The sequence below is a fragment of the Phyllobates terribilis genome, unplaced genomic scaffold, assembly GCF_046119375.1.
Source record: "Phyllobates terribilis strain yellow unplaced genomic scaffold, ASM4611937v1 Scaffold_335__1_contigs__length_2066515, whole genome shotgun sequence".
Lineage (NCBI taxonomy): Eukaryota > Metazoa > Chordata > Amphibia > Anura > Dendrobatidae > Phyllobates > Phyllobates terribilis.
In genome coordinates, this window is record NW_027363095.1 from 812,429 (window position 1) to 826,533 (window position 14,105).

General features: G+C 42.7%; 2 protein-coding genes across 2 annotated transcripts in view; both read left to right on the forward strand.

Moving 5' to 3' along the window:
- LOC141221830 (gastrula zinc finger protein XlCGF66.1-like) overlaps positions 1–14,105 on the forward strand; it is a 344,164-nt gene that overhangs the window by 107,053 nt on the left and 223,006 nt on the right. The gene's annotated exons all lie outside the window — the stretch shown is intronic.
- LOC141221825 (uncharacterized) lies at positions 4,013–14,060 on the forward strand. Its single transcript, XM_073666589.1, has 5 exons — positions 4,013–4,813; positions 4,898–5,021; positions 5,105–5,202; positions 5,401–5,491; positions 8,457–14,060. The coding sequence occupies exons 1-5, from the start codon at positions 4,562–4,564 to the stop codon at positions 9,392–9,394; spliced, it is 1,503 nt and encodes a 500-aa protein (XP_073522690.1). The 5' UTR covers positions 4,013–4,561; the 3' UTR covers positions 9,395–14,060.

Genomic DNA, 14,105 nt, shown 5'->3' on the forward strand with positions numbered 1-14,105 from the left:
CATGCCGGTTGCATGGATTTATATAGTGTGACCAAGTTGTCAAGCACTTTCCAAGTGATGCTAAAATCGCTTGGAAAGCGCTTGACAACCCGCACGCGGAAATGCATGTGAAGAACGCTTCACTTCCGTACAATCCGCATGCATTTTTTCTGCCAGGGAGATGCAGAAACGCTCAGTAAAAAATCCAGAGCATTGCTGCAACGTGGGCACATAGCCTACAAGATAATGCCTTACTAACACCAGGTCAGATTACCAATGCACTGCAGGATGCAGCAAGCCTCCATGATAAAGGCGGGGCCAGCACATGTGCAAAATACTGATGCAGACAGCCACTCACTAACCTACCATTTCATGGAGGGAGTGGCTGTGTAGTATTATACATGCCCTCCAATGGAGTCTGCATAGGGCGCCAGTCACACAGATATGTGTGATGCACATTGTCTGGCTTGCAGCCTATTGATGACGCCCATAATATTAGATCAGATGGGCTGCCAAGCACTATATACTTGCAAGCCCACAAGCCATATGCCCCAATTCACCCAGCCAACACTGAAGAGGCCTGGTGGGGTATTTATCATGTGGTGTATTTATCTTATACACTACTCTTCATCTTTTTTGCACATTTTTTTGCACTGTGCTTCACACATATCTGTGTGACTGCCACCCGCCCTATGCAGAATCCATCGGTGTGCATGTATAATACTACACAGCCACCCACTCCATGAATTTGGTAGGTTAGTGAGTGGCTGTCTGCTTCAGTATTTTGCACATGTGCTGGCCCTGCCTTTATCATGTAGGCTTGCTGCATCCTGCAGTGCATTGGCAATCTGACCTGGTGTTGGTAAGGTATTCTCTTTTACTGTGATGTTTTTTGAAATTATGTCCAATGTTCACCAATAGAACCTTTGCACGATCTGTTCCTGCGTTTTTTCCACTCCCAGATGTCCCCCCAAGACATGTGAATGGGCCATGTCCAACACCTTCCGTCTAAAGGGGCCCGGCACTATTAACTGCTCCACACTCTCCTCCCTCACTTTCTTGACCCGGTACAACTCCTTACTCATCATAAAATGGGGAAACCTTGTGTCAGCCCCCGGCTCCTGTGTAACCCCATTTATAATAGTGACATTATTAAAGGCTTCCTTCAGAGTTAGGTCCCTTTGTTGGGCAGACCCAAAATTCTCGCTAGTCACCCCTAACTCTGGAATGGCAGACTCAGGGAGCACTACCTCCTCATCCCCACAAGGACCCAAAAAGGAAACCTGTCTGACTCTGGGTGTGGTGATACCTCATTAGGGTTAATTTTTTTCTTATCTGAACCAGCGAACCCAGAACCCTTCCCCCACAGATCCCAAAACAAGCAAAAGTCCCAGCCTATATTAATAGGGTGCAACAAATCCTGAACGACGCCGACCTCGTGAGACTCTGTACCGTGGGCCATTTCAATGTCCACTCTGGCCCGTAGGGTAGTCTTTAGCATTACCATGAATGCACTGAACGCCGACTTTTTTCCCCGGGATAATTTGGAAAGGAAGGGTGGCCCTCATAAGGGTCACCAGGCTCCCCGAGTCTAGCAGTGCCGTTACCTCCCATCTGTTCACCTTCACGTGACATGCTTGTGGCTCCTCGCTGGGTGGACAGTTCACACTGCAGGCCGGATAAGCATAATATGAACAACGTTGTCCTATGCTGCAGTCCATCGGCTCAAGGGTCAGGGGACAACGGGCGGCTATATGGCCTGGGCCGTGGCACCTCCAGCAAACAACATCACCTGTATGGACCTTGGGCACCACCTCCCTCGTCCATTTGGACCTTGGAAGTCCCACCACTTTTTGGGCCTCCACCCCCTGTTGGGAACTCCAGTATGTAGTGAGCTGCCTTCCCAAGGAACCTTCAACCCCCTGGTATCTCTCGATCAGTCCGACCAGTTCATCCGCATTCCGGGGATCACCCTGGGCAACCCAAGGCTGTATGGGCCTCAGCAGGGAGTACACAAACCGGTCCATCACCACCCACTTTACCATCTGCGCAGGCATTGAGGACTCTGGCTGCAGCCACTTCTGGACCAGGTGCAGCAGGTCAAACATTTGGGGCGGAGGTGGTTTGCTCCAGTGATAAGAACCCGCTGTGCCCTGATAGTCATTGTCAACCCCAAGCATGCGAGAATCTCACATTTTAGCTTGCCATACTCTTTGGCATCCTGCAAAGCTAAATCATAGTGTTCCTTTTGGGCGTACTATGCAAAGCTAAATAGGGCGTACTATGCAAAGCTAAAAAGGGCATCCTGCAAAGCTAAATCATAGTACGCCTACTACGCATACTTCTCGGGCTCTCCAAGTCAAGTATGGCGACGGTACCTCTGCCCACTGCTCTTGCGGAAATTCCTCCCTCTCGGTGACCCTTTGAAACACCATCAGGAAGGTCTCGACGTCTTCCCCCAGGGTCATTTTCTGCAAAGCCCGTCATACCGCCTTCCGGACATGGGAGTCATCAGTCGGACCTGGGGTTGGAGCGCTCATCCTGTCCTGGATGGCGGTTGCCAGAAGCTGCGTCTGCTGACGTTGTTTCTGCTAGTGCTTCTGGATCTTCTGTAACTACAGCCTGTTGGTCTCCTGTTGATGCTGCTGCGACTGGACCAGGTGTTTCAGCAGGTCCTCCATTTTGTCTGGCGATGCTTGCTGGCTTGCGACAGACTTCACCCAGGGCATGCAGTCCATCCTGTAGCAGTCACACGTCTCTGCTGGGAACGCTGCCCGCAAGTCTAACACTAATTGTGGAGGTTTTACTCACTTGGGTGTGATGGGAGGAAAACAGGAAGCATGTTCCTTTAAAAGTTTATGTGGGTTTATTGCTTCATAAACCCAGAATCCAGACAGAAAAGCAAATAGCCTTTAGATCAGGCAAACAAAGTAAATGTCCTTAGCATGTCTCTGCTCAGTCAGGCTTGTGTGGCACACAAGCTGGGGTAGCGTCCAGTGTCCTGGCTTGGTCTGAAGACAAACATACACAGGAGGCCTTCTCCCTCCAAACACACAGACCATGTGCTAAACAACTGCCTCCATTTTATAGGCTGTTAACCACACCCAGAGGTGAGGTATGTGGGTAGCTGGACTCACCCATTCTCTCCTAGCTACCCGTAACCCGGCTCCCAGGTGCACCAAACGATCCTCTTGGAGCTTATGTGCCCTAGAGAAACACTCCGGGTTACATCACAGAGACCAGCCATCTCTGTGACACATGCCTCCCATTGATTACGCAACCATTAACCACCTTAAAATACCTTGATACATATCTGGTTTTATGATTACCCCATGGCTGATGAAAGGGAATCTGTCACCCCCTGGGACTTATCTGACCTCTAATATTGGCATACAGGTGATGTAAATGTGAATCTATACATACCTTTATGCCTCATATTAGAGGTCTGTTTGCTGAGAAATGACTTTTTATTCAGTGAAGATTCTGATGCTTGCTGGCCTTGGGGAGTGGATTCCCTTTAATAAATACTCACTTAGCCCCATTCTTCGTGCAGATACTAATAAATATTGGACCTATGAGATTTTTACCATATGATAGTTGGATAGTTAGGGGTGTATCATCCATAGCAGCAGCCCACAGGGCCACTATGGTGCCCATGAAAAAAACACAGAATTTGAGCTTGGTTTAAGTTGGTATCCATGCAGCACATAAATGCATGTTTACTATGGCCATAAATCAGAAAAAAACCTATAAGAAGAAAAATGATCATAAACCCTGCTGTAAATAAATAAAAAGGAAAAGTGCATTTAAATAAAATCGGGTTCCTAGTAACACTGTGTTTGATCAAAAATAGCATGAAAGCTATCCCACCATGGCAAGATGAACCCATTCGGGATAGTCCTATTCTGTTTAATATTAAAAACCTTACCATGTATCAAACTTCTGTGTGTGAATCAGACATGAGATCTAACGTGATAGAAGATTACAGTCCGGGGAAGATGGGAAACATTCATGTAGACGGCCGGTGGAGATGTAGTCAGTGAAGAACTCTGGCTAAATATGTTTGTAGAGCCGTAGTAGAAGATGAAGATGTCGTCATCCTCCTCATGAAGTAGTTATTTCTCATGTCACGTGTAATGAATATCTCCTTCAGTATTGCTAATTCCAATTGCAGTGTCGGTAAATGAGACGAGCATTAGCTTTATGGAAGATGAGTCTTTGAGAAACGTCTTCAGCTACAGACTCCAAGGAAGAAACTGCTTGTTGTCTGTGGACTAAAATATATAGGTTTTATTACTAGATGTAAAGCAGAAAACTAAATACTGTAAAATAATTTATCTCCTCATATGTTTCTCCTTATTATCTCCAGTAATTGTATTATTACACAATATCAGATCCTCTCAGTGAAGATCTTCTATTTAAGAGAATTTTCCTTATGGACCCATCAAAGATGGATATGGATAGAGACAAGATGGCAGAGAGGATATTAAACCTCACCCTAGAGATCCTCTTCCGTCTTACTGGAGAGGTGAGAGATTCTGATGATGTCACATTGCATCATTCTTATCTATGGGAATAACAGATGGACAGAACTGGAGAGGTGAGGACTCTGGAAATGTCTGTAGTGAGATTTATTTATATGTCTTTCCATAACCAGGATTACATATTAGTGAAGACCTCTAGTGAGCGCTGTCAGGTCCATGTGTCTGAGGGATGGGAAAGACCCCTGAGCTCAATCACAGGGCCTCAATCTCACCCCTTTATACATGAGGACATCAATGACCAGAAGATCGTAGAACTCACCTACAAGATGATTGAGCTGTTGACTGGAGAGGTGACAGTGCTGGGAATGCTGGGACATTATACAGTAATGCTATGAAAGGATCGGGGGGGATGACTGTATCATTGTATGTGTCAGGTTCCTATAAGATGTCAGGATGTCGCTGTCTATTTCTCCATGGAGGAGTGGGAGTATTTAGAAGGACACAAAGATTTGTACAAAGACGTCATGATGGAGGTTCCCCAGCCCCTCACATCACCAGGTAATAGACAGGACTTAATACACACTGCCTATAATTATCTGTATGTAAAGAATGAATTCAGTCCCTGTATGTGTTTCTTCCAGATCTATCCAATAAGAGGACAACACCAGACAGATGTCCCCGTCCTCTTCTTCCACAGGACTGTAAACAAGAAGATCCCAATGTTCCTCAGGATCATCAGGTAGATGGAGAGAAGGTGCCATGAGATCACCCCTATGATGTGTAGATGACTGTGAAGGTCTTGTGTTCAGTCTTGTTTTATCCACCAGTATTATGTGTTTTATACTTGTGTTATGAGAACGGTGGAGATGGCAGGATTAGAGCTGATCATAGATGAGACTTCTCCATCTGTCTGTGACTTTTACAATATTTGTTTCAGGGTGAAGATCTGACCCATATTAATACTACAGAGACATATGTAAGGGGTGATGAACAGTGTAAAGAGGAGATTCCTACATATGACTACCCAGGTGAGTAGTGACTACTAAATGCAGAGAAGTCACAGATTCTTCTCAGTCACCGGCTGTGGCTGCTTTATCGGTGGTGTAGTCCGGCCGTATCACAATCGTGTAATCACCATTTTGCCTCTAGACCACAACATTCTCTTCCACCCAAAACTGTTCAAATGATTTTGGGCATTGAAAGCCCTTTTCCATAGAACTTACAACCTGGAGGATCCACCTACTCACTGTGATTAGGAGACATTACCTGCCCAGATCTGTAAACCACAAAGCCAGAAAATCACTTGAAAAAAATATTATGATGGGCCTGTAAGAGAAAGCGGAGGGTAATGGTGGTGTTGGCTTCCTAGAACCCTGATATCTTATTGGATGAATCTACCTTCTTTCCCTTCTGTGCTGCTGAATGTGCTCATATGGTCCCTACAAGACCAGGTCCAGTCTTTCTGGCCAAACTTCACATTTATGATCTACAACATTAAATGTGCAGTGAGGGCCAAGTGTGAATTTCTGTACAATAACAGCAGAGTTTCCCTTTATCCTGACTTTTCAATTTCTTTTAAAACCGACTAACTTCAAACCAGATTGTGATAAACTAAACAAAAAAAACATTACACCTGCGCCATGATATATCTCTAAGCTAAATTTAAGACGCCTCATCTCTGCACTATTATAAAAAGTTCTCTTTGAACGTCTAATATTTCTTCTTGAAACTCATCTGACAGAAAATATTGTCCCTTATGATAGTTTAGATTGCCAAGAGCCACCGAGCCCCATACTCTAATTACCCCAGAGAGGTTTCACCGCTAGTTACTCACTACTTACTGATGGAGACTGTTGAGATTGGTTATTTCAGTAGATGTGTTATTGTCTATAGTCACAGTTTTTGACTATAGTACTTAGTGCCCCAAATACTCTGATTTTTTTTCCTGCAGCCAGTTTTGTGTTCCTATCTGGGCCCATTTTTTAAATCTGACGTGTGTCACATTATATGGTGATAACTTTTGAATTCTTCACAAAGGATAATAAGAAACAGATGGACCTTACAAATTATTTTCTAACTTCTCTTGAATCCGACAATACCTTATATATGGTTGTATCCTACTATCTGGGCACATGGCAGGTTAAGAAGGGAAGGAGCGCCATTTAGCTATTTGAATGCAGATCTTGCTGGGATAGTGTGCAGACACAATGTATTGGGGACACTGTTCGTTGTCACCTGGCAGCTCAAAAGATGGCTACCACAAACAGGCTTGGCACTATCTACTCCATTTTCCAGATCCCTGGGTTTGCCTTGCTCATCATCCTTTAACCCCTCTACATGTGTTTGGACTTAGACAGAGACCCCCTAAGCTTGGGCCACAGTGTTACCTAATGTTCTGTGGTGTGAGATGGCAAGAAGAATAGTCAGATAGCCAGGCCAGAACATGGAGGTCAGAGAAAATCCGTTAGCTGAGCACAGAGGACTGAGCCAGAGGAGAACAAGGCTGTATCTGGCAGCTTCCGGCAATATGCTTCCAGCTTTAGTAGGGTGCGGTGCTTTCCAGTTGGCTGAAGCAGGGAGCAGATTACTCCAGCTGGACAGCACATACACCCATACTGCCAGACTGGATAGTACTACAGGTCCCAGGCTACCTAATCTTAGTGGCTGGACAGAGCCTGCGCCGCCCAGAGCTTCTGGTTCTAACGTCTCCTCCATCACCAGCACCTCCTGCAGGATGAATAAGGCTCCTGGTGAGAGAAGCAGACGTCACAGGAGCAGATCCCAGAGGAGATGGGACCCACCATGTGACCAAATTGCAGAAAACCAGAGCAGTAGAAATCCCCATAAAGTGACTCCATTTTGGAAATTATAACCCTCCGTGAAATAATCTATAGGAGTTGTGACTATTTTGACTCCTCAGGCACTTTCCAGAAATTAGCACGCAGACGATGTTGGAGAGTGAAAATTACAAATATATAATTTCATTACCCAACACATTGTACCCAGATTGTGCTCCAGGAGACACACACCATCAATTAAGTGGGTTCTTCTCACTATAGTAATGTCAGATACATGGAGGCTAAATGTGGTTTGGGCACACTGCAAGGCTCAGAAGCGAGGGGGAGATCTTACTTTGGGAGAGCGGATATTGCTGGATTGGTTTATGGAAGCCATGTTGATTCTCAAGAGCCTTTGAGCCACTAATAATGTGGAAACCTCTGGTTTTCCATTGACAGATGATGGACCTGAGTGGGGACTTGTTTTTTGTGAGATGAGTAGAAGTTTTTCTTGGTATTATTTTCGCCTACATAACATTGTTCGGTGGCTTTTTATTCCATATTTGGGAGGCAGAATGAACAGTTGGACACCACGCTCTACTGGTTCATCCTATGAGGTTTTCTATTAGACTGTGAACTGTTATTGTCTTGGTGAATAATGACGGCTAACATAGGGCAAAATTTAAAAAATCACAGAAAAATATACTGCCTTACTAACACCAAATCATATAACAAATACACTAGCAGGATGCCACAGACCCCCATGATAAAGGTGAGGGCAGCGCAGGTGCAAAATACTTATGGAGCAACCACTCACAAACCTACCAATTCATGGAGGGGGTGGTTGCCTAGTATTAAAGATGCGCACAGATGAAGCTTGCATAGGACGCCAGTCACACAGGTAGGTGTGATGCACAGTGTCTGGCGTAGCCTATTGATGATGCCCATACTATTAGATCAGGAAGGCTGCCCAGCACTATATAAGTGCACCCCACATGGACAGACACCCCAGTACACCCAACCAACACTAAAATGCTAATGCATTTATCTGATTTGGTGTTGGTAAGGCTGATTTTTGTCTGTGATGTTTTCTTGGCAAATAATGATACTTTTACATAAAGTACATTTTTACGTAGAGTTTAATTAGAAATATTCAACAATATAAATTTTAAGGATATGTTATTCATGAATAATAATTGGCTTTATTCTTTGGCAGATGACTGTACCAGGAGATCAGAGGGACAGCTGACATCTTCAGTTTTTAAATCAGATGATCTTGAGATCCCACAAGATACAGTTGAAGTGAATGCCATTACTCCAGATATACCATCATCCCTTCACAGCAAAGATCTGTCATCTGATCATTTGAAACAGGTCCTGTCTTCTGATTCATTACCGACTACTAAGGAAAATCAAAGTCACAAAATGAGCATTAAAAAAAAAATTGCTCCTAAAACAAAGAAGCCATTTTCATGTTCAGAATATGGAAATAGTTTTTCCCTTGAAACGTCTTTTCTTAAACATCAAAGCATTCACACAGCAGAAAATAGATTTTTTTGTTTCAAGTGTGGGAAATTTTTTAACCAGAAATCAAATCTGGTTAATCACCAGAGGACTCACACAGAGGAGAAGCCATTTTCTTGTTCAGAAAGTGGAAAATGTTTTACAGACAAATCAAGTTTAATCAAATATCAGAGAACTCACACAGGGGAAAAGCCTTTTTGCTGTTCAGAATGTGGGAAATGTTTTAGCCAGAAATCAGGTTTGGTTAAGCACAAGAGAATTCACACAGGGGAGAAGCCCTTTTCCTGTTCAGAATGTGGAAAATGTTTTAGCCGGAAAACATATTTGGTTATACACCAGAGAATTCACACATGGGAGAAGCCTTTTTCCTGTTTAGAAAGTGGAAAATGTTTTAGCCGGAAAACATATTTGGTTAAGCACAACAGAACTCACACAGGGGAGAAGCCTTTTTCCTGTTCAGAATGTGGGAAATGTTTTATCCAGAAATCAGATTTGGTTAATCACCGGAGAACTCACACAGGGGAGAAGCCTTTTTTCTGTTCAGAATGTGGGAAATATTTTAGCTGGAAATCAGATTTGGTTAAGCACCAGAGAACTCACACAGGGGAGAAGCCATTTTCATGTTCTTAATGTGGGAAATGTTTTACACAGAAATCAACTCTTAACAAACTTCACAGAAATCACACAGGGGAGAAGCCTTTTACATTTTTTACCGAAAATTGTATCTTCATAAAGGGGTTGTCCACTACTAGGACAACTCCTTCTCATTCCTCATGTTTGGCCTTGTTAAAATAAAAACACTCATACGCACTTACTGTTCTGGCGCCATTCCATTGGTGTCACAACTTGCGTTTCCGTAAGGCTGTTACATCACACAATCCTGCTGCCAATCAACGCCACCTTCAGATGTATTATACATCAACAGGAAGGACATGGCCTGGACATAGCACCAAGAGAATGCACACACTGAACGCACTCTCTTCAGACCATGTTCTTGGGGGAATTCTAAGCAATTTACAGCCTCAAACATGACTTTCGATATGGGAAAGAAAGACGAGATCAGAGGTTAATCTGAGGTCCTCCACCTCTGTCAGCATGTCTGGTATGCAGCGTTTCTTATGGAAGGTCTTATCTTCCTGCTCCGGAGCTATTACTGCCTCACCTCAGCGTGGAAAAAGAAGCAGTCTTAACCATCATGATGTCAGACAGCTCCAGCCTGTAAGTCCTGCGCCAACTTCTCTCTTAATGTAGGCCTCACAAGAAAACAGCTCCACAAATCTCCCTGTACTCTCACCAAAGCCCACATACTGAGCAGTGCTTGCTTCACAGGGACATTTACCCCCCAGCCACAGGTTATTCTGATATGGGGAACAACATAACTTATTTCATAGAATGGTAGAATTGGAAGGGACCTCCTGGGTCATCTGGTCCAACCCCCTGCTCAAAGCCGGATACTCTAAATCATCTCAGACAGATGTCTATCCAGCCTCTGTTTGAAGACGTCCATTGAAGGAGAACTCACCACCTCTCGTGGCAGCCTGTTCCACTCATTAATCACCCTAACTGTCAAAAAGTATTTTCTAATATCTAATCTGTGTCTCCTTCCATTCAGTTTCATCCCATTGCTTCTAGTCTTTCCTTGTGCAAATGAGAATAAAGATGATCCTTCTACAATGTGACAGCCCTTGAGATATTTGTAGACAGCTATTAAGTCTCCTCTCAGTCTTATATTTTACAAGCTAAACATTCCCAAATGCTATAACCGTTCCTCATAGGACATGGTTTGCAGACCGGTCACCATTCTGGTCACTCTTCTCTGAACTTGCTCCAGTTTGTCAATGTCTTTTTTAAAATGTGGTGCCCAAAATTGGACGCAGTATTCCAGATGAGGTCTGACCAAAGAGGAGTAAAGTGCGATAATGACTTCACGTGATCTAGACTGTATGCTTCTGTTAATACATCCCAGAATTGTATTTGCCTTTTTTGCTGCTGCATCACACTGTTGACTCATGTTCAGTCTATGATCTATTAGTATACCTAAGTCTTTTTCACATGTACTGTTGCTTAGCTCTATACCTCCCATTCTGTATATGCTTTTTTCATTTTTATTGCCAAGACGTAGTACTTTGCATTTTTATATAATTTGCATTTGTATATCAGATTGCGTCTATCCCTACTAAAGAAGATATGGAGCAATATATTCAGAGGCTGGAGACCACATACAATACTGAAATACGTCCCCTCACTTCTATCCTGTCACAGCTTACTGACAAGTTACAGAGATTAGAGGATAATGTCGTCCAAGTTAGAGGCCATCATAATGCTCAGAAACTAACACTGGATCTTCACAGGCAGTAAATAAACCATCTGATTAATATGGTTGATGATCAAGAAAATCACAATAATATCTGGATAAGGGGTGTACCTGAAAGCATCAATGCACAAGTGATTAAGGCAAGAAAAAAGCAGCTAACAGTCTATTCAGTAGGACTATCAGCTGTGTATCCACCTGACTTCTGCACAACACAACTGATGGTCCCAACCCCATTTATAAGGTAAGAAATCTCACTTATTAAACCTGACAGGGCACACCTGTGAAGTGAAAACCATTTCCGGTGACTACTTCTTGAAGCCCATCAAGAGAATGCCAAAAGTGTGCAAAGCAGTCATCAAAGCAAAAGGTGGCTACTTTGAAGAACCTAGAATATAAGACATATTTTCAGTTGTTTCACACTTTTTTGTTAAGTATATAATTCCACATGTGGTAATTCATAGTTTTGATGCCTTCAGTGTGAATGTACAATTTTCATAGTCATGAAAATACAGAAAAATCTTTAAATGAGAAGGTGTATCCAAACTTTTGGTCTGTACTGTATCTATCCTGAATGACACTTGCTTAAAGAAGGGTACTGAAACCACTACTTGATGCCATCCGGAAAAATGGCCTGATGTACTCCTGGGGGTACCCATTCCACCTGTATATTTTCAAAGATCCAAGCAACATGAGACCTATTTGTGATGCCCTGGACATTCCATATATCTGACTGGCCACCTGCTCCACCATTGCCACAGAGAGTTCCAGCACGTCACAGAAGGCGTTCAATGGATCAGGAACTTGATGGTGATGCAACCAGATGGAAAAGGAACCTGCCAATCATATGAGCTCCTGAAATGAATCTTGTCTTCCCTGATGAGAGACAGTTTGCAGATGCTTACTTATTTCTTTAAGCATATAATTAGATATATCTAAATAGAGCATTAGGTGCCACTCTTCCACTCTATAGAATGTCTAAGTTCATATAAGATCTTAGACCGGCATATAAGTTGAATTCACATGATACTACTGTAATATCAGGCTGTATTACTTTACTTGCTTTATATTCCATGGTTCCACCTAATAGGAATCCTAGAACTGAAAGTTTGACTTGCGCCTGTGAAGACAACCCCCAGTTAGGGACTTGCATTGGGATCTGCTTGTTTCGCAATTTCCTACTGTTTTGATATATTTATAATCTATACTTCTTAGACACTGAGAGGTAGACGTTACTATCTACCGTCTATACTTCCTCTTTTCTCTTAACCTTTCTCTCTTCCATTCCCCCTTTTTTCATATAATATGGCACAACTCAAAACTTGTTCATTAAATGTCAGAGGACTTAATGTTCCAGAGAAAGGAGCTCAAGTGTTTTATCGTAGGCATAAACAGCACGTACATTTTCTCTTTCTTCAGGAGTCACACTTTAGAGGCGATCATATACTGTACCTCAGATTACTAATAGATATTATTCATCTTGGCGTCCCAGAAAAATGCAGTTTTGAAGTCTAAGGTGCTGAGTATAGGCCGCCACAGATCACTGCTGCGTACTATTGTAGAAACACTGTCTGACACAGAGAGGAGGTTCGTGTTTGTTAAGATCTCCATCTACTCCAAAATTTTGACTTTGGAAAACTTCTATCTCCCTAATTGTGACCAAATTAAGACATGTCGTCATTACTTAAACAAACTAAAATATTTTGCGGAGGATCTTATCATCATTGGAGGTGACTTTAATTTTGTCTTGGATCCTTCTTTAGACAAGTCCCTGGGCTGGTGTCATCAATCTAAAACATAAACAAAAGCTTTGCTAATTGTGCTTTGGTCTCAACCGGGCGATGTATGGAGGATACTACATCCAGACGTAAAGGATTATACCTATTATTCTCCTTTACACAATATGCATAGCCATATAGTCCTTTTCTTAATTAGCCGTCACTTGCCTACATGGCAACCTACATCTCTAAAATGTTGTACACTAAAGTTAATATATAAGATGTGGGATAGGGGTAAAAATATTCTGGGAATTGGAAAGTACACAAACTATACTCCTTTATGGCACAACTATAACTTACCAGAGCTACATAAACTAAAAAAATATTAGTGAGTGGGAGGATAGGGGTATATGTTTGGTGTCACAACTCTTGAGGGATGGATTATTCAAGATGTTTGAACAAATAAAAGCAGATTTTAACCTCCCGCATAGGGTGTTTTAGCAATATCTGCAAATACATATTGCATATAGTACACAACTAGAATAAACACCACACTGATTGACATCACCCAATAGATACCATTACTGCATCGATGGATACAAAAGGTCTAATATCCCTTATTTATAGGCAGTTACTGGCCCTACATTTGGATAAATATCCTTTGATAGTTAAGACAAAATGGGAGGAGGATGTGGGTCCCTTATCTGAGGAGCAATGGGGGAAATACCGGATTTGACACCGAAACTTTCATTGTCAGGGTTACAAAGATTGTCCTGAATTCTTCTCATTCATAGGGTATATAGATCCCCAAGTATTTTATTTAAAATTGAAATACAAATGGATGACATCTCCTATATGTGGTCAAAAGGACGCCCACTTGATGCATATGACGTGGAAATGTGCAAATATTGACGACTAATGGAACGTGGCGATCGCTCTTGTTCTATCTGTATTTGGGATACAACTTCAGTTGGAACCTGAAATCCGAATCCTAGGACTCATGGGAGAAGACGTAGATCCAGACTCCCATATGGCAGTAGGTAGCTCAAGAATATTATTCCAAGCCAGAAAGTTGTTGGCACTACATTGGATAGACAATTCTCCCCCAACGATAACAGAACTAAAATCCAGGATAAATAACACTCTATGCTTGGAAAGGGGATTTTATATTAAAAGGAACGCTCTCAAGAAATCCATACTCATATGGAAGCAATGGTTAATTTAGTGTTGAGCGAGTATGTTATGTTAACCCTTTCGCCAAGTACGCTCGGGCGAGCACCGAGTAGTTACAGCTGCTCGGTGATATGCTTGA